The sequence below is a fragment of the Aphis gossypii genome, chromosome 2 (genome assembly GCF_020184175.1).
Source record: "Aphis gossypii isolate Hap1 chromosome 2, ASM2018417v2, whole genome shotgun sequence".
NCBI lineage: Eukaryota > Metazoa > Arthropoda > Insecta > Hemiptera > Aphididae > Aphis > Aphis gossypii.
This window is the reverse complement of record NC_065531.1, coordinates 56,225,844-56,246,985: the sequence shown is the minus strand read 5'-3', so window position 1 is coordinate 56,246,985 and position 21,142 is coordinate 56,225,844. Positions and strand designations below refer to the sequence as shown.

At 24.4% G+C, this 21,142-nt stretch overlaps 1 protein-coding gene across 1 annotated transcript; it reads right to left on the bottom strand.

Moving 5' to 3' along the window:
* Positions 1-680: 680 nt before the first annotated feature.
* LOC114125408 (uncharacterized) lies at positions 681-11,488 on the bottom strand. Its single transcript, XM_027989039.2, has 3 exons — positions 10,745-11,488; positions 3,639-3,845; positions 681-2,027 (listed from the first exon to the last, which is right to left on the bottom strand). The coding sequence occupies exons 1-3, from the start codon at positions 10,772-10,774 to the stop codon at positions 1,839-1,841; spliced, it is 426 nt and encodes a 141-aa protein (XP_027844840.2). The 5' UTR covers positions 10,775-11,488; the 3' UTR covers positions 681-1,838.
* Between the last annotated feature and the right edge of the window lie 9,654 nt (positions 11,489-21,142).

Here is a 21,142-nt window from a genome sequence, read left to right as displayed (position 1 = left end):
TTGTATTGTATTATATAAATTGTTATAAATTATAATGTTTTGTAGTATTTGATTATAGGTAGTAAAATTTGATGGGTACCTACATGATATTCGCATTGCAGTCCTTGGGCTATTTACCGGGGTGTGTTAATTGTTGGAGATTTTTATTTTCTGTTCAATGTAAATTAGGATGTTTTTTCTGGCTATTATTATACAATTTTCGCGTGTCATTATTTGAGACAAGCCAAAATCGCTCGCCCCAATTATTTTTATAAAATTGTTTACCCTATACTTCAACTATAACTGCAGTGTAAGTATAACAATATAAAGAGCACAAGTGCATTACGTATTAATAATATAAACACTACACTGTGGTAACATTTAACTAGGTATTATTGTATTAAGTCTACAAAGCATAAATACATAACAATGCGACAGTGCTATCATCGGTATATATTTTATATGACGTTCACGTTATAGATGTAAATTCATAGGTATATAAAAATCTTATCTGATATATTATTTTCCACATAAATATGAAACAGAATATATGAGCTGAGTATTTGTTGAAGTGGCTCTATTAATAAAAGAGTAATAACGGGTCCTGTTTTAAGTATAGAAGTGAATTATTAGAGTGACGATTAAACGAAATTTCACTGTATTAAAGAATCACTAATGAATTATGAATATATTATAATAACTCAAATTTATAAATCTTTATTTATTTTAATAAATATAAAAATATACATATAATAAAAAAAAAGTTATTACATTTTAACCATAAACGCAACTAAGGGGGGGGGTTGTTTTGGGAGATTAGCCTCCTCCAAAACTTCTAATAGCCCCCCATAACAAAAAATTTTTTATACATTTTTGCAATAATTATTTTGTTCACATCAATTTAATAAAAATATTTTTGACCTCGCTCAGCTATCTTAAATCTTAATATCTTATTACAACTTATATAATAAATTAATCTATTCTGTGATAATACAGTATACCTACATACGTATATTTTAAACCATGGTTTCTAAAAATTGTGGCTATACCTATATATACCAGAGTCCTATTTTACCTTTACTATTACATATTTCTATTTTTATCATTATGTACCTACTCACGTTCCTGGTATTGTACTCGTATAAATACGTACCTATACGAGTGTCACCTTCATACTCATACCAATTAACTACCAACAGCTCACTTCAATTCTCGATTTATTTGTAGGATTTATTTGAATCAATAAATGTGATTTAAAAAATGAAATGGCTTTTTTAAAATTCATTCTGTAATAAAAAAACCATACATTTTGATCTCATACAGTAAAATGCATCCAAAATAATTTTTCCAAACTTATGCAAGATGATTCAAGTGGCCAATATATTGCCAATTTCTTTTGCATCTGAGCATGCATTTTATGCTGTGAGGTGAATAAATATCTACTTAAGATCTGCAATAGATTAAGATTGTTTTAGTAATTTATCCATACTAACTAATAAGTATTGAAAAAGATATAAACATTGATTCTGAGAAAATCTTACATCAATTTACAGCCGTAAATAATAATAAAAAAAATGAATCTTGAATAACATGTTAACAATTATTGTATAGGTACTATAACTAAAAGTAAATGTTGATATATTTGTGGTGTTTAATTTAAGATAGATTGGAGCTCTTGATTGGTATTACCTTTGGTATAATATTGAGGAGGGACTGTAGCCCCCACCTAAGATTTAGTGCTAGTTCACTGCCTAGTTGCGCCACTTATAATTGTTAACTTAAATAGAAAACAAATGTCATTTATGATAACAATATGGTATACAAATAATTGATATACAAGATAATATATGGATTATAATTTATCGAGGACGAGAAAATACAATTTGTTGAAACATAACTATCGCATCAATTGTAAACAGCAAGCCATTAAATCCAAATGCTGATGAACATAGGATTAGTTCAAACTTGCCCATATCTTTATGAAAATGCAGTAGAAAAAATGAAGATGAAATACATAAAAGTATTTGTACGACTGAACCAATGAGTACCTGAAAAGTATCATAATATAATATACATAGACATAACAATTTTTAAAAATGAAGATACATAATTAATTAATTAATAATTCACAACAAAAAGGTATTTTATTATTATAAAAATTAACAGCAATAAATATATTTTCATATTTTGAAGAAAAAATTTTGTTTTTGGTATATTTACTATAACCTTAAAATATTATACAATTTTAAAGTTATTGTTACAAAAAAATAGTTGTATCATACGAGTATAGTGATCAATCCGTTAAGATAATAGCTCATTAGTCATTACCTATTTTTGTTTCATGAACTAAAACAGAATTATTATTTTAAAATATTAATTTTTTAATTTATATTATTATTAATTGTTTATTTTAACAATTACAATATTTTTTTAATATGTGAAAATATCCATATAAGTTTAATAGTCTATATAGGCACTTATTTTAATAGAACTAACGCCAACCCTCTTTTTACAATATAACGTAATATATACAATAACATAAATACAAAGGGTAGGTAATAATAGAATAACAGTTGTTTAACTTGAGTGTAAACTTAATTAACTTAAGCGAAAATAAAAATAAATTTTAGGTATGTAAATCGTTGTAGGGATGAGAAAAATAAAATGTGTGCCTCAGTAGGTACTAAACATATTAAAGTAAATTTATATTGTGCATCATTTTTGAAAGTGTGACGTTCTTAAAGAAGTTAGATTTTGGTTAGGGGATAAAATGCACTCTTAAGTCAAGAATTACTAGGAACAAAAATATTAAATAATTCAAGAAGTTTTGGGGAATCGACTCGCCCTCGATCAGACTTCGAATGAAATTGATACCAAATTTATAACGTTTAGTTGAAAGAAAAAAATTTAGAGGTTGACTAATAGGCCTTTAATCATATTATGACTTATGAGTGAGAGATATTGAAACAAAAACTATCGACGCTTATAAAATAATAATTTAAAGTTTAAACATGATGAATCTGATCAAAATAAACGAGAATATTATACCTTATATATTATACATAATAATTAATATTATGTCGTTTTAATAACGGTAAAATTCGATAAAGATAAAATACCCGTAATTTTTCGTAAATACTATCTTTTATCGCACGGAATAATTAATGATTATTGATAAATTATAATGTATAGAAATAGTTGTATATTAGTAATAGACATAAAATATAATATATAGAAAATACTAGCTCCTCGTAGTAACAATTTTTTTTTATTTCGGAAACAATAACCATTGGGGAAAAGGCGTTCAAAAAAAAAGGTTTCGGATTTTCGGACTTTCGGGCACAATATCATTGGGGAAAAAGTACATTTGTGAATTTTGATTTGGGAAAATCGGCGGGTACCAGACAATGGATCTTTATTCAAGAACCGAACATGGCATTAAAAAGAGCTATAGTAGGCAATTAGATAGTTAATCAAATGTCACTAAATAAATCCCAAAGCGCAAAAATGTTTGTTATGTAATATTTATTCGTTTAATAGTTAGTTTATTATTTATTAACATTTCCACTCTTAACCTAGTTACATTTTATAAGTACTACTTTTATATTAATTACTTCGTTGTTAACTATATAAAAATAATTGTAATATATTTTACTCACCAATTTTTTAGGAACTTGTTCTTTAATCATTAGTCCACATATGACAAGCATGGTAAAAAACAAACTCACATATATAGAAACTTGAACGAAAATTATTTTGAAGAACCAGTGCGAATCATGATTTTGTAGTTGGAGCAACTTAATGTAATCCGCAATATTTCTATTTTTGAATCCCATCATACAAATGGATATCATAATTGGGATAAGCTGAAAATTAGTCATAACATATAATTTCTTTATTATATAATAAAGTTTTGTAAATAATATTTTTAAATATTTTAAATTACAAATAGTAAATTTTTAGATTCAAAGGGAGTTACATTTGTATCGTATAATGGGTGAAATCCTTAGGGAATTTTAAGTAGTATGAGCAGGAATAGTCTTCTAGTGTAATAATAATTTTTTTTTAAATTAATTAAGATAAAATATTTATTATACATTTATCATGTATTAATTAATATTTTTTATTATACTGTGGTTTAAATTTTAATACATGTGTTATGTGTACATATGTCTATTAATAAATGTGTATTTTTTGTGTAAGAATTGTTACATATAATGTATTATTTTTAGGTAGTATTAATACAGTGTCACTTAAAACTTATACGTGGCAATAGTTGTTCGTATAGGTATATGTATAACATACTAAATGCAATATTATGTATAAGTTCTCTTAAACGATGAATATGTATAAGTATATTAATTTATAATTTTAGTAGACCATTGGTTAGGATAGATAATAAATAGCTATTATGTTATATACGTGTTATGTTTATAGCGTGTGAAGTATACAAATATTTATTATTCAAATGACGTATTGTTGTGGTTATATAAGTTACAACAAAATAGTAAGAAAACTATCATACAAATCTATGGTGTAAGATTTAAGTATCTTAAGTGTTTGTATTTTATACTAAGACTATTTGGCGTTTTCAGGTAAATTATTATTTGGGTAAATAAATCAAATATATAATAAATTAAATAAGTTCATTGATAGGTATACATATTTATTATGAGAATTTTTTTTTTTTTTTTTGTAGATTGTTGGAACTTTGGAAGAAAACATAATATTAAACTGAACTTTTATTTTCAAACATAAGCCTCCATTTTCTACTACAAATTATTAAGTGAATAATTTTTCTAAAAATATTAAAATATACATTATAAAATTCAAACTAGCAGTTTTTGAATTGTATTTAACCGTACTAAAGATAAAAAGTAAATGACAATGAGTTTGGAAAACATGAGGATTGAGGGCTATAGTAATTTGAACATTTTAGTAATTACTAAACTTTATTAAAAATCTATCAATATTTACATTTTATAAAATCTCCTTAGTTAAGTACCACATTGTTATTCTTAATATAAAGATTTTAATAATTAGAAAATTACTTGTTTTAATTTTAAATTAGGCGCTTACGTAAAATTTTTTAAAAAAAATATACAATTATAATAATTTATATTAAAAGGGAGGTTTTAATTTGAAAAACAGAAGTTTATATTGCTTCAGAAAACTCCTGTTGTAAAAAAATCTTAAATTATATTTAACAGTTTTAATAATCAGAAGTTGAATACATTTATTATTAGAGAAAAAATGGTGAGCATGTTTGATGAATTACATTAAAGTATTACACTGTATATTAATTTCATGAAATAAGTATTTTGTATGCAGGATAGTCGTATTTAACTGTTAAAGGTCATTTTGAAGGATTCGTCGTTTAGTTTTGTCCAAACATTCACACATTATAATAATATTCCTATAACGAAAAAGTAAATAAATATAGTACCTATATAGATACAAAAATGAAAAATATTAAATAGTAATACAAAGATTGATGAAACAGCAATCTAAATTGATAGACTACCTACCTGACTTTGCTAATAGACATTAAACACTGATAAAAATTAATTTTATTTAGATAGGTTAACTCAAAATTAAATACTTATGTATGAGTTAATAGTTAAAATACAATATTATATTTAATTTTTGTGAAGGGAAAATATTATTAATTATACCAATTAAAAATAAATACCTAACTATTATTTTTTTTAATTACCATCTAAATTGATTACACAAATAATAATAATTGTCAAATTTCAAAATTTTTGAATAATAACTAAAAATTTACTGTGAAAAGGAATATAAGCGTACTATTTACTTTCGCTTTTCAACCAAAATGCACATTGCAAATATATGCATTCAGTAGAATCAATTATATGTTGTTATTTGTTAGTTTTTGTGTTATAGTATAATAATAACTTATTATCCAACTTAATATTAATAATATTATATATTTTTTACATTGGATTATTTACGATTTTGATTTTAAAAAGTTAAAAATCAAAAAATTATAAACTTAAAATGTAATATAATTTTAACTTAGCTTTAATTTTTCAATTATAGTTAATGTGTACACGTTGCATATCTTTATATTATCCAGAAATATACAAATCAACAAAACTATTCAAACAATTGTTATATATACACATAATAAATACAATTTGTAATATATCAAATACTCATATATACTTATACGTATTAAATATAAATATATAGTATATAATATTAGGTAGGTATATTGTATACTTATTCTAGACTTTTATGGGAAAGAAAAAAAGAAAATCAAATTTTATGTGCCCTATAGCTTATGCGGATAAGCATACATTATAGTATACATTATCGGATAATACGCACATAATCCATACTAGTTGGATAAAGTTAAACTCTGAATATTTAGAACCATAGTTAACCAGCTATTTTGTACATTAGTCATTGATAGATGGAATAAGTAACTGGGTAGAAAACATTTACAAAAATCTGGAATTAATAATTATATTTTCAACGGCACTAAAATGTAAGATATGAAATAAGAACCTTACTATAAAAGCACTAGAATATCAAGCTAAAAAAATTTAATTTATATAAATTAATAAGTTACCACCTGTCAGTATCAGTGATACGGTTCGAGTCACCATACCAGATGTAGAAAGAAGTAGATGAGACCCTCGAAATATTCTGTTTGTAAAAGTATCAATAAAATACACAGAATATTATGAGCTGGATAGTAAAGAAGGAACTGCAGAACAACATTATACTAGGTTTCAATTTGATGTTTATCCTGAGCTATTCATTAAAGTAGACTAGGTGGTTAGGTTATTAATAATATTAATAAATGCAAATACAAAGCTACTAGGATTTTATATAATTTTAAATGTCATCTAAGTTTACCATATCTAAATAAATAATAAAAAATGTTATATTTTGTTTTGTATTTTAATATTTTAATTGTTAACTTATATTAATTAATTTTATTGAAACAAAATATAAGTATATTATGAATTTATTAATAATATTTTAAATTAGCCATAACATGATGGCTCAAGTTATTTTAGTTAGGTAATTTATACAATTAAACATAATCAATTTCCTTATAGTTTTTATTTATAGCTAAAGTCCGAATTTAGCTAATGTGCACATTATTCGGATAATGTTTATATTATCCAATTTCAGACTTAAACCGTAACATAATATATAATGTAAATTTATACACAATGCCAAATACCAATACCATGCAATAGATCTAATATCTGCTAAGTAATGATTTCAACATTCAATGAAATTGTTTCGATCAAAATTCGACAATATTAAAATATTAGGTGTTTAAATATTTAGAGATATAATACGATTTATGATTGAAAACTTCACAGTAAATATTAAAGTTTTGTAGTATATTTTCTGTTAACGACATACCTATTTTATATTGTATAAATCTATGACGAATTCATTTCATTTTAAAATCGAAACTTCAATAATGACTCATTTGTAATTAAGTATGTAAACAACATATTATTAATTATAGATAACAATAATGAATAAAAAGGTGTTATTATTCTTACGATAACACCATATCTTACGGTAAAGTAGGATAACGAAATAAATTATGAATTATGATATTAAATATGAATAAATCAAAATAAACATCATAGGTATTATTTTGTTTTACCTATTTAATGTAAAGTTTTATTATTATTATTATTACGTCCGTATTAGTAAGTAGGTAGCACGCAGCAAATAATAAGTAGTTTTATATTGTCTAACAAACTTTTTTATTATTATTTATTTACACGGAAATTAAAATAAGGAATTAAAATTTATCAAAATAATAGTGATAGTAAGACATAAAGCATAAGTAATATAATAATTGTAACATGTAATATCGTCAAAGAAAATCTAATTAAGTTTTAACAATTAAACAATTTTTATGCAAATCCAATTTTCAACAATATTAATTTTTTTTTTTTTTTTTTTAGTGAAATTTAAAAACGAATTATTGTAGGTACTTGAAATTTTCCCTAAATGTATAAACCTATTATAATTTTTTATCTACGATCAATTTTTCAAAATATTTTGATTAATTTTTATTTATTATATATCGACTCTTTTTAAGCAATTTATAGGCAAAAGGAATTTTAAATGTTTTATTTTTTTAAAACTGCGGGCGATTGAAAACAATGATTCGTCCGGTAAAAATGATTGAAAATTTAATACCTAGCTCCTATTTTAAATTGTTTATGTATCGATTAAATATTTTTTTGAAAATCTATAGAAAGTATTTTTTTATAAGTGTTTAAAGTTAAAATTTTGACTAAATTTTTCAAAACCTAAAAAATTATAGATTATTTTGTAATTAGTCTAGTTAGAAATTCATAAAAAAAATTTTGTTTATACCTAAGATTTGAAAATGTAACATAATATTCTTCATATTAAGCATATTATACTGAAACTAAAAAAATATAAAAATTATTCAAATACAATTATTTATAAGGACATTTTAAAAACTTCAAATTTTTACAAAATTACTTGTCTTTATAAATAACAATGTTAATTATTTTGTTATAAATCAAAAACGTGAGAATTTAAAACTTTTACGTATAATATTATATATTTCTGTATTATAATAAATTTTATTAAATACAATCACATATTTGATTTATTTAATTATTTTAAGGTATCATCTACTAATATTTTATGCTTTATACATACTTTATACTTTTACTGTTCTAAGGTATTTACAGAAATATGTTATTACATTTTGAATTATATAAGTTAACATAACATAATAATAAAAGTATCTATTATTATAATAATTAAATATAAAATACAAATAGTAAAATAATTGTAATATTTCGTGTAAAAATTAAATCAATCTACTTATTCTACTTCAATACTAAAAGTCAAATAAATTACTTTTACAGCTATGTTTATTAAAAACCCATACCATGAAAATATACTTAGTAATTTAAGCCGACACTCTGATGGATCATATCCGCTCATAATCTTTTTTCGTATACAATGATGTACCATTGAATTCAAATTTAACACATCCATAACAATAACCCACTAAATACCTAATGTACAGCAGAACAATATCCACTTGCCTAACTTTTTTTGTTAAAACTTAAAATTTGTAAGTTTTTTTGTTTCACCGCAATAACACGTTAACACGTACGTGATACTGACGTTGATGTAGTGAATAACCACAATGTTTATAACAATGTATTAAGTAAAACAATATAATACTATGATTAATGATATTAATATAATATTTTATATTATTAACTATTGTGTCACTTATGTATTTATCGTCACCAAGTTTCACGCGCACGTGATCAGGATTTGTGGTTTAACGCTAACGTTTAGAAGGACTAATATAATACGAAATATTATAGGTATGCCAATTATAGACGAAGTCAAATATTGGGCAGTAGCCAGTAACATAATTCCAAAATTTTTTTTGAAAAATCGAGTAGACTAATAATCATTCAAATTTACAATTTTGCATGAATTTAAATGTAATATTGCAATAACATTCACTCGCCTCTCGTTATTATTAAGTTGTTGATACTTACAGTTAAGTGGTCTATAGATGTGTCTATGCCTCAGTTCAAAACAGCTATGATAACTACAAAATAACTATTATTCTAGAATAATGACTAGAAAACCAAATACTTGTTATACATATTTATTTTTTAAATATTAAACTCAAATTTGGAATGCATTTACTATGTATAATTAACATTTAACCATATATTTATTTTAATTAAATATAGCAAATAATATCACGTAGATAACTTATGTTTGAGCTGTTGAAATTTTGAATTGAGGGGTGTCGATATTACTATAAAATAGAATATAATATGTATTATTATTATATACCTAAAATGAAAATTGATAAAGTTATTATAAATTACTAATTACTAGCCGATTGATTATGCTGATTACCTGCGAATTTTCCCTTCTTAAGCTCCCTTAAATTTAAACTTCACAGATTTTTAACAAAGTTATAGGTTTTTTATTTGTAGTGACCAAATATAAAATAAAAGATCATATTAAATTATAATATTTAACTATTTTCAAGCAGGCGTGCTACAAAAAATACGTCTAAAAACTGCAGTAAAATCGAAGCTTTTCCCAGATAAACAGACAGACAGTCAAATGTATATGTTTTATGCAATATTATATTTGTATTAACGTTAATTAAACATACCATACATACAATTTTTACCTACTAATTACCTACTGTTCATTAGTAATAGGCAAGATAAAGAATATAAGAAAATAAAATAATAATAAAATCGTTTTTTTTTTTTAATTATAAGAGAGACAAATTTTAAAAAGTGTACAGTAACCCTATAACTATTTTATTTTTTGTGATCAGTGGCCACCAAATAGGTATGTTTATTTATATTATATGTGAGTATGCAAAAAATATTCAATATCCATTGTTGAAAAAAATTCGTATAAACTTCTGTGTGAGCCAATCTCTAAAATTTAAATTTTTTAAAAACCCCTATTACCTATTATACTTCTAGAGGAACCACTATTCCAAGTTTCAAGTGTATACGTGTTTTGTGGTTTTTAAGAAATATAGAGATTCAAAAATTCAAATTTGAGTGGTTTTTTACTTGATAATCAATAGAGTTTATAATTATTGAAATAGTTTATTACAATACTTAATAGATATTATAACGATTGATTTCATACGATTTTCGTTGTTAAACTTATTACTATTAAATGATCCAAAGCGCAGTGAGCGCGTTCTTACCATTTCGGCGATCCTTAAAAGCATCAACATGTTGGCCGATGGACGATGAACAACGAAGATATTATAAGTACCTATGTATTACGTATTATATATATATATACAGATAGGTAATGTAATATATTAATGGAATACGACGCCGTTACGATATACGATATTATACTATTTATAAATGAAATTCCGGTATACAAGTTTAACGATTATTTTTCGGACGTCACGCGTTGAAGTATGGAACCACATTAATCTGTAAAGAGCGCGAAAACAAGATAACCGCGACGGCGATGACAACGATAATAATATCGATACCTAAACGAAGATCTATAAATCGATCGTCACATATAATATAACACCTAAGGTGCTATTACACGCACGTCGAGTATTATAAGAGTAGGCCTATTCATCCAACTTACAGCCTAAAAATCGTATATGTTTATCGCAACGTAAATAACACTCATCGCAGCACAGTAACCATATAGTAAGTACTCTACAAGTAGTATCGATTTCGACGAAGTGCGCACGCGTTCGTATTGGTGAATCGCTTCTTCCTATACGTATTCGGTGTTGACTCGTAGGATTCACGATATCGCGACGGAAACATCGATGTGTGTGCGCTCCGATACGGCTCTTTGTTTTTATAAGATTTTTTTTTTTTTTGAGGTCAACCGTTATAATATATCATATTTAACAGTATAGTAATAATGAATGCATTCGAAGAAAGTACATAATTCGGACAACGCAGTCACCACGCGACGTGACGACCTTGTTCTGCGAACGACTGTTTGTGTGTGTGTGTAGAGTGGAAGGGAGGCGATGAGTGTGTAATGAAATATGATAACGCGTATAACGTTTTTATATGACTAGATGGCGTCACTTAACTCCACGTTAAGCAAAATAAACTTGTAATAATATTCTATAGTCTCTACGCGGTAGGTATAACGATTTGTGATTTTTGATCGTCGAAATAAAAAATATATTATTCCGTATAAAATCTCTCCCTCTCCGAATGGAAACACACGAAAAATAAAACACTATAAAATATTTTGCAATATACAACCTCATATGCATGTCCGTATTAAAGAGCGTCCCCGCCCCACTGCGAGATGCGTTTTAAACTAAGGTTTAGGTATTTGTATTTCGGGGTCCTTGAATATTTAAAATTCAAATTATATTTTCAATAAAATACATACTTGGAATGTAAAATATCCGAGAATTGCATGAAACCAATAAAATGTTTTAAAATTGTATTTCAAATAAAAGCAATTTGTATTATAGCAGTTTACTTCTCTTTAGAACGCGACTTCTTGTCTCTCATTTGGTACAATTACCTATTTTGTTTCGCAGAATAATATGAAATTAATCGGTGCAAAATATTTTCTTTAATATTTAAGTGCAATTTATGATGGAATAAGTTATGAGATTGTATGCTCGATTAGAGTAAATACGTTACCTATTACAACATATCAAAGCAATATTAATATTTTAATATAATATCATTGCCTTTCTAGAATATTATCTTTTTAAAAAAAAATGATTTTAATATATATGAAATTAATTTATATTGAATGCAGAAAAAATATTATACGCATTTATTCTTTCGCTCGACTCTGGAATTTTAATATTGAAAATACGGATAATTATAAAACATCGTAGTATATTTTATATAATGTACTTTCCATTTAATATAGTTATTATCATAATAATTGTCATTATTCTATTATTATTTTTCATTTATTTAATAATTTTATAATTTAAAACATCACCACTGTTATTTATTTATTTTATTATTTTTGTACGTAAAGTAGAATTATCTCCTTAAGTAAAAAAACTAGATATAGATAGATTATAATATCTTATGATTTAACTCTGAGTGAACGACGCTTCAGATACGTTCTTCTATCTTTATCTTTTATTTCTCTCTATGATATTCGGCTCATCAACACTAGTTAATAGTTAGAACGACGACAACAATTACTGGTATGCTATCGTCTTTGTTATACAGTTATTTGATTTCCAATAAAACGTATACTTATCTAGTTATTTGAAATTGTTAAGTAGGTATAGGTAATGGATATTTGTATATAATATATGATTTCAACACTTCTGCAGTATCTACCTATATTTACATTATTGTCTAGTGTATAATATAAGCTAAATTTGATCGCGTGAATCATATGAATATATTATAGGACTATGATTTATTGAATACTACGTTTGTGCTTGTCATTTCACAAAGTATTATACGCGAAATAGTAATAAAACTAAATTGGCTAAATTGACTTTCAGTTTATGTACAGGCATTTTGAAGAGATATATTATGTGCATGTATGTGAGATATCAATATATAGCCATTTACTATTTTACTAAATTAGTGTATACCTCGAAAAAAGATACTCGTGTATACGTTTGTATACCTTTACTTGTCATAAAATTAATTAAATACCTGAATATTGATGTGCAAAAATTTGTCCACATCCATAAAATACATAATTAGCAAGTATCCATCATTTACCTATATTTATGATTGACTTATTTCAGTTATTTTTACTGTTAAATATATTAATAATTAAAATTTTTTTTTATGTGTATTAATAATGATTAATGCATGAAATAAAAAAATAAGATAATCTAATAACGCTTATCGTGTTGTAATTTGATATAATATTGAAAGCATGATGTAAAAATTCAAACGAAGCGATAAAATTTGTTTTTGTTCTTTTAGTGTTTAATTACTTTAATTATATTTAACGTGAATATAATAGATGAGTATGTAGTTTTAGTAGTTTTACAATGCACATATCCTGAAAAAACTGCGTAAACATCGCTTATTACACACAACTGCAGACTCGACACAAAATCATCATGACTAAATATAAATATAACAATACTGCAACGGATTATCGCTTAACAATAATGGATAATGTATACTATATAATACACTATGCGCTTATTAAAATAAATAAGATTTCAGAAAAAAAAACAGGATGTATGATGTGTATTGTGTATTGCTATTTTTAAATTAAATATAAATTGATTTATTCATCGGCTCATCGCGTTCAAAATATGATTCTGAGAGTGATTACACGATTATATATTATACATGTATTTTTGTAATTTATACATAAGCAGGGTTACAGGATTTGCATGTAATTTAAAGATTTTTTTTTTTTTAGAGATTTTTTACTTGGATTGTAATGGTTGTATACACAGAGCGAATCACAAAAGAGCGCGAATACCTGATTACGTCCTGTAATTTTAATAATATGTATTCAGTTTTTTTGAACTCGTAAAAGGATAAAAAATACATAAACCTAAAATACCTTAAAACCTTAAAATACATAACCTGCTAAATATTTTAGCACTAACTCCATTATTAATATTTCATCCATACATTTTTAATGTGATAAAGTTCAATGAACGTAATTGTACTTCCGACTTAACTAGGTATATAATTTTATGTTAATGTTAATTGTTAAATAAATATTAATAATATTGTGTTCTTTGAAATTACTTATTGTTTAATGTTTCTTGTAAAGCCTCATGAGCTGGTTTGTCAGACAAATAACAAGAAATACTGAACGCCCGGTTATTGACCGTAATTAACCTTATTTAAAAAAAAGGTATAAGTTAAATATTAAAATATTACATTTACAAAATATTAACCCAATTATTTGGCAGCTAGTCACATTTTTAAAGATTTTATTTTATTATTGAATCATTTGAACCCGATGAATGAGCTACTAATTTAAATCAAATTTTCCGATTATATATTTTAAATTTAATGCAATATTACTTCTATAAATATTTTTAAACTAAAATTAAAACAGAAATTTCCAATAAAATTAGAAGCGTATAGACACACTGAAAGCGATGAAATGGACTTTAATTTGAAAGAATTACGATATATTTTCAATAGAATATAAAAATACGATTAATTCAAAACAAAAAAAAAACCCAGATTTAATTTTGTAAAATCTTTTTAAAATTATTTTAAAATAATAAGCTAATATTGACAAATAATAAATATTATTATAAATTGTTTGAGTGTAATAGTATGTCTCTAGTTTAATATTAATTTATGAAAAAAAAATATATATTTATAAAAATCATAATTAATTTATATTAATAATGATTACTCAGCGAGAGCACAATTTTTGAATCCCTTTAAACTATGTATATATTTACTTTTATATATATATATAATATTTATTACACGGACATGGTACTTATTTTACAATAAGTTATTAAAATTTTTTTTTTTAATAAATATTTATAAATTTATATTTATAAGTATTTAGTATAATAATAAGTTATAACTCAAATATATTTTACTCGTGCTGCAATTTAATTAGGTATATTTTATTGTTCCAGAACATGGCCTGCGTCTTAAAAAAAATAATAATAATTAACATGCATATGAAATGGACGGCGATATAGATAGGCAATTTAGCTACATCATTATCGTTTATAGTTAATTTTATTGAATTAATTATTTGAACTACATTACACTAACAATGCTATGTACAAAATTGAATTCCAAAGTGTTTCGAATGTACTTTGAAATCGTGTAAGACACAGAAATAATGGATTTTGGAGTTTCAATTAAAAAAATTAATGATTTGTTGATTGTTAGAGACGAATTGTTATTAACTTATTTAAATACAACATTTCATAATGATTTTAACATAAAAGGTCTATAAAAAAACTGAGATTATTATACACTTTCAAACTGAAATAAAAAAACTTACGCAAAATAATATAGTATTTTTAAATTAGCAAACACAGTTTGGCAAGTAAATACCACTTTGCTTTATATTAAGTGTTGATTATATACGAAAAATCGAGTTTAACTTATAATAATTATATTATCACAAAGAATATTTCATATTAGGTTATTCGATATTGCTATTTAAATAGTTAATTTTAGTATAAGTATTACGAAAGATTGATTTAATTTTTGTCAATAATATTGTGTTTTTGTATTTATTTTATAAATAGTATAATGATTATTACAATATACATCTATAATATTAATGTAAAAAATAAAAATAAATGTGGATAGGTTCATATTTCATAGTATAAAAAATAGATAATATCTTAAAATTAATATAATATACGGAGAAGCTTTAAGTGTCCACGAATAATGTTTTTAAGTTACAGCAAAATAATACTAACGTCGTTATTTGTTAATTTTTATAAATAATAATATTATTCTTCATTAAAATATGTTATTTCGTCCAAATTTGAACTTAAAATATCTATAAAAAATAATTAAGTAAAAAAATATATACACTATTGTAAATTCAATACATTCTTCTCTTCACTAAGAATCTAAAACAATGAAAAAAGTGCAAAATATCAATTATCAATAAATAACTCAAAACAGTAAAAATATTCTTTAAATAATATAACATCTAGAAAATTTTAAAATAAATATTTATCGTTATTCGTTTTTTTTAGGATATTGTTGTATAAATATTTCATATTTTTTTTTTTTTTAATCATTCTCTATTATTTTGAAAATTACATTTTTCCTCGGTACTGTAACCTGACTTAAAACGTTAAAATTTATTGCAGCCAACAGTTTTCTAACTTGTTCTGTATAATATTAAACTTGAAAATGTACCTACCATTTTGTAGTGACTTGCAACTTTATTTATTCATCTGAAAGTTTAAAAAGATTATTATTAAGGTAAAAGTATAGTTCACAGTGTAACACACACACACACACACACACACACACACACACACACGAGCGCGCGCGCACACACACACATATATAACAAATAGTTATAGCTATAAGCACGATTTAATACAGACTGCAGAGAAATATACAGATTACTCACAAATATTTAACAACTTGTGAGAAGTTTGCAACGAATTGTTGAAAAGAGCACTACTTCAAACCGCCAAGAGTAGTATAAAAACTATTTCTGCCGGTATAACTATATATAAGTGTATTGCGTAATTTCACGTGAACTCTAAAAATTAGTAACAACTTTCGTCAGATAGATGTTTTAAAAATAGAAATACTATCAATGTGTACAAAATAAAAATAATTTAACTCAAAAGTTGACATTTTAATAAAAACGAAAATTATTATTTTAAAATTATATCTATGACATTTAATATGATATGACAACTGCAATTAACAAGTGATTATTATTATTTTACTGCTACAGAAGCATGGAGGTATTTTTTTTGTTCATTCTTTTACAATTCAAACATTAACTAACGTTTAATATGCATTTTTTTTTACAAAATTATATGTATTTTAAACATGATAAGTGAATAATGATATTGTAGTATCGTGTCTTAATATTACACTATTGAAGTGCACACTAAAGGTCATTGCTCTATTAACTTTTCTGGACAATGGAAAATGTCATGTTTTTGACATTTAAAATTATTATTCGCGTGATATACAATGGGGGGTTAGATTATTTTAATTTTCATGAAACAAGTACTAATTCGTCGTATTAATTTAATTATTATAATAAATGTAACCATGGGATATCACATATACTGCAATATTATTTAATATTTACTTTTAAAGTTTTTTATAAATTAATTTAAGTTATTTATTTTATTATTTATATAAATAATATAATTTATATTATAAAATTGTTAAAATTATATCTGATGATATAAAAGTAGGTATGACAAGAATGTGATAGAGGAAAGTGATGAATAAAGCCGCACATCGATAAAATTGTTTGTTAATCAATTATTTTTGCAGTTATTAATAAGATAATAATATCATTGAAATCCGTTTAAGATGATGTGCACAGGAGTAATTATAAAGTATTCTAATGAATATATACATTGATAATTAAATAAATATCAATATAGATAAATAATCATAGACTTTGGGATACACTTAATATTGTTAATTGTTATTATTTATTTATGATGTGCATTTAAAACAATGGTAAGGAAGAAAAGGAAGGATTGATTAATGAAGTAAGATCGAAAAAAAATTTCAATAGCGATATTTAATTTTTAGAATTATTAAGTATTTTGATATTTTTGAAGTTAAAAGCGACAGAGTAAAAGTGTAGGTACGTGATGGACTGATCAGGATTCAAGAGTTTAAAAGAGACACCGTGTGCTTTTTATTATGTTTATTATGGTTTGGATGATTATATTTTTAATTTTAAAAAATTTCTATGAATATATTTTTTAGACCGACTTAAAATAATTTAATATATGCATAAATTACCACGATAAAAAATACTAATAAACTATATCAAGGTGTGTTTCTTAATAAAAGTGGAGAAACTATAGTAGTGTACCACAATTCATAAACCATAATATACAATTTTTAAAGGAAACTTTACTGACAAAAATTAATTTTCAATCCCCTAAAATACTAAGTTCTATGTATATATACCATTGAAATTCAGGCTGTCGGAAATACAGATAAACGTACTTTAGGCAATTAGATAAATTAAATTTTATGTAATTATAGTTATACATATATATTATATATTATATATTGTATACCAGTATACGTTTAAGAACAAACTGATGTTTTAATAAGTTTTAATTATTTTTTGATCCAACAATATTTTTTATATAAATGTTATGTTTTATTATTAAAATAGTCCAGGATTGATTTAAATTTAATAGTAATATAAGTAATAATAATTTAATCAATTCAATTTCTTAAAGAAAAAAAATAGAATACTACTTGTACTTCTATCTCTAAAGTGAAATGCTTAGCATGTCACCGTAATGATATATCTAGTTTGTATTGCTTGGATTTTAGTTTTTTTGTATAATATAGTTGTATATTATATAGTTTTAGTACCTATATAAAAAAACTTAAAATATTAGATTAATCTGAACCTATGCGTTTTCTACATATTTACACACTGTATATACAGTTCTGCGTGATTATCGACAAACCAACAAAGGGTCTTAAAAGCTGTGGGTCCCCTTCGCAAAGCTGACTCATCTGATTCGTTACACTCGCTTGGGTCTTCTTGGCGCCACATTTATCATCGAGACGACATGTTATATACTGTACGCAACGACAATACAGCAGGGTGTTGAAGGCTAGGGCATTATCGTATTTTTGTTCTCTGTGATTTTGTTAAAATTAAAACTGTAAACATCGAGAAAAATTCTCAAATAACCATTATTATAAATCATAATACTGTTTAAGTTTACAGCATTGACGGTAATTTATATTCGTTTGCGATGTCCAGAAAACAGACGGTATTGTATTAACGAATCACAATAATGTCGAACAATAATACAAAAACATTGTTAAAGCAATAAAAAAGTTTTTGTATATACACTCAGAATAATTAACTACATGTATAAACCATAATATTAGATAATACATAGATATCAAATTATTATATTATGTATCTACTCACTACGCAGTACCAAAGTAAAGAACGCACGTGACTATCGCAACTATACCCAATGAGTTACAACTTACAGGTAACACGCGTGTATGAATGAGTTGTAAAAGTTTATTAAATAAATTTCATGTGACCATGTCATACGCTTTCTAGAGCAACTTTAAACCACATCAAAGTTACATTATAAACTTTAAAAGTAATCCAATATACTTTATTATTTGATAAAATTTATTGATATTTAATTTAAGGTTTATTGTCATTATTTTACGTAGTTGTCAACGACAGTTCCACAGATTTTTTGGATGTATTCAACCAAAAATGTAAAAACGAACAATATTTGTACGATTTGTATGTGCACTATTTCTGCAGTTTATTGTGTTATATTAATAATATATTTATATATGTCTGCCTGTTGTACAATCATATATAGAATATAATATAGTAAAATATATAACTTAATAAATTTAATAAATAATTATACATATTACATAGGTAATATTATTTTGTTTATCGTGGCTGATGACTCAAGGTTTAAACTCGAAAACTTAATCGATACCAACCAAATTAGCATATTTGTACAGCACTTTTTTATATATGAATTTATTAAACCACCGTATATTTACCTACCTATCGGTCCTGCGAAGTTCACGATCTACACCTATTCTATACGCACCTATTAAGGACATGTAAGCAGAGTTAATAATAGTCTAAAACTTTTATTCTTTTCTATACCATTATTAATGAAGAAGTAACAAGGGCGACACTAACTTTTTTTCAGTCGATGAAAACCTCCTTCTTCTTCTGTAAACTGTTAAGTATTTGATTTTTTTTTGTTTAATGTTGATGTATCTAGATCGAAATTCAGACCAATAGTTTTTTTGTAATTAATATTTTTGTATTTTGTAGCGAATATGGGAAATAATAAATTACAATCTTTTAAAAAAAATAGTAATTTTAGTTTTAAAAAGAATTCCATATTGTTCTTAAACAGACGTCGTATCACTCGTACCCACGTATAATATTATACTATTTGACTGTATTAAATATTTGAAATAAATAGATTTATTTATATATTTTTAACAATATTAAATAATAACTACCTACTTACAAAATATAAATGTCAACTATCATTGTTTAATATTATTTATTTAGCCTTTATTAGTCAATACATAAATACATAATAAATGTGTTGGTGTATGCATATTACATGTATATACGTAATACACAAAACACAGTCTATATAGGTAGTTGTAATTTAAAATATTGATTTTATACACTATAATTTGTTTTACATTGAACACAATCAATTGCATTTTCGTAATTATTGGTGGAAATCAGGAAAAGGGCTTTGGAGGCTTAGCTTTTAAAAATGAATAAAGAAAAAAAAATTTTATATTTTTCTTTATAAACAGAGTCCAAAATGTCCATTTAAAAAGTGCTATGTTGTATATTTTTTTAGGTATTAAAACTAATAAATAATTTCATAAAATTTCATTATTTTCATATGAATTACTTGTGTAATTGTGTATAGAGTGAACGGAAATAATTATTGGAGTAATGGAGAATCGGAGAGTGATTTTCGATATAGGGTCTGGAATACTGCCGTACAAGAAGAATCATTAGATATACACGAAAAAAGTGTTCCGAGCAAACCCAAATAAATTATTTTTTATTTTTTATTTTCAAATAAAGCTTTTTTTTGATACTTAAAATTCCTGAACAGCTTGGATAAGGAACATTGTATCACTTTAGCAAGTCTCAATACTGGGCCTTAACTTATTCAAAAAATTGTATACTACTAAAAATTAATCTAAAATCTATAAAAAAATTAATAATAAATTATTACAGTATAAGTAATAATAAAGTCTCGAAAGTATTTAAGTCTATCATAACTCATAAATAATATTTTAGTTTATAACATTTTAGTTACCTAATATTATTTTATAGAAAATTTTATTTTTATTTCAATAAAAACAATTTATGAAAGTCCTTATGAATTATATATAATCAAACTTTAGGTATTTAAATT

Coding starts and splice junctions, on each gene's coding strand:
- LOC114125408 (XM_027989039.2), bottom strand. CDS start 10,774: ATGTTGATGCTTTTAAGGATCGCCGAAATG. Junction 3,846..10,744: donor TTTTAAGGATCGCCGAAATG/GTAAGAACGCGC, acceptor ACTAATTTTCAG/CTTATCCCAATTATGATATC. Junction 2,028..3,638: donor AACAAGTTCCTAAAAAATTG/GTGAGTAAAATA, acceptor GATACTTTTCAG/GTACTCATTGGTTCAGTCGT.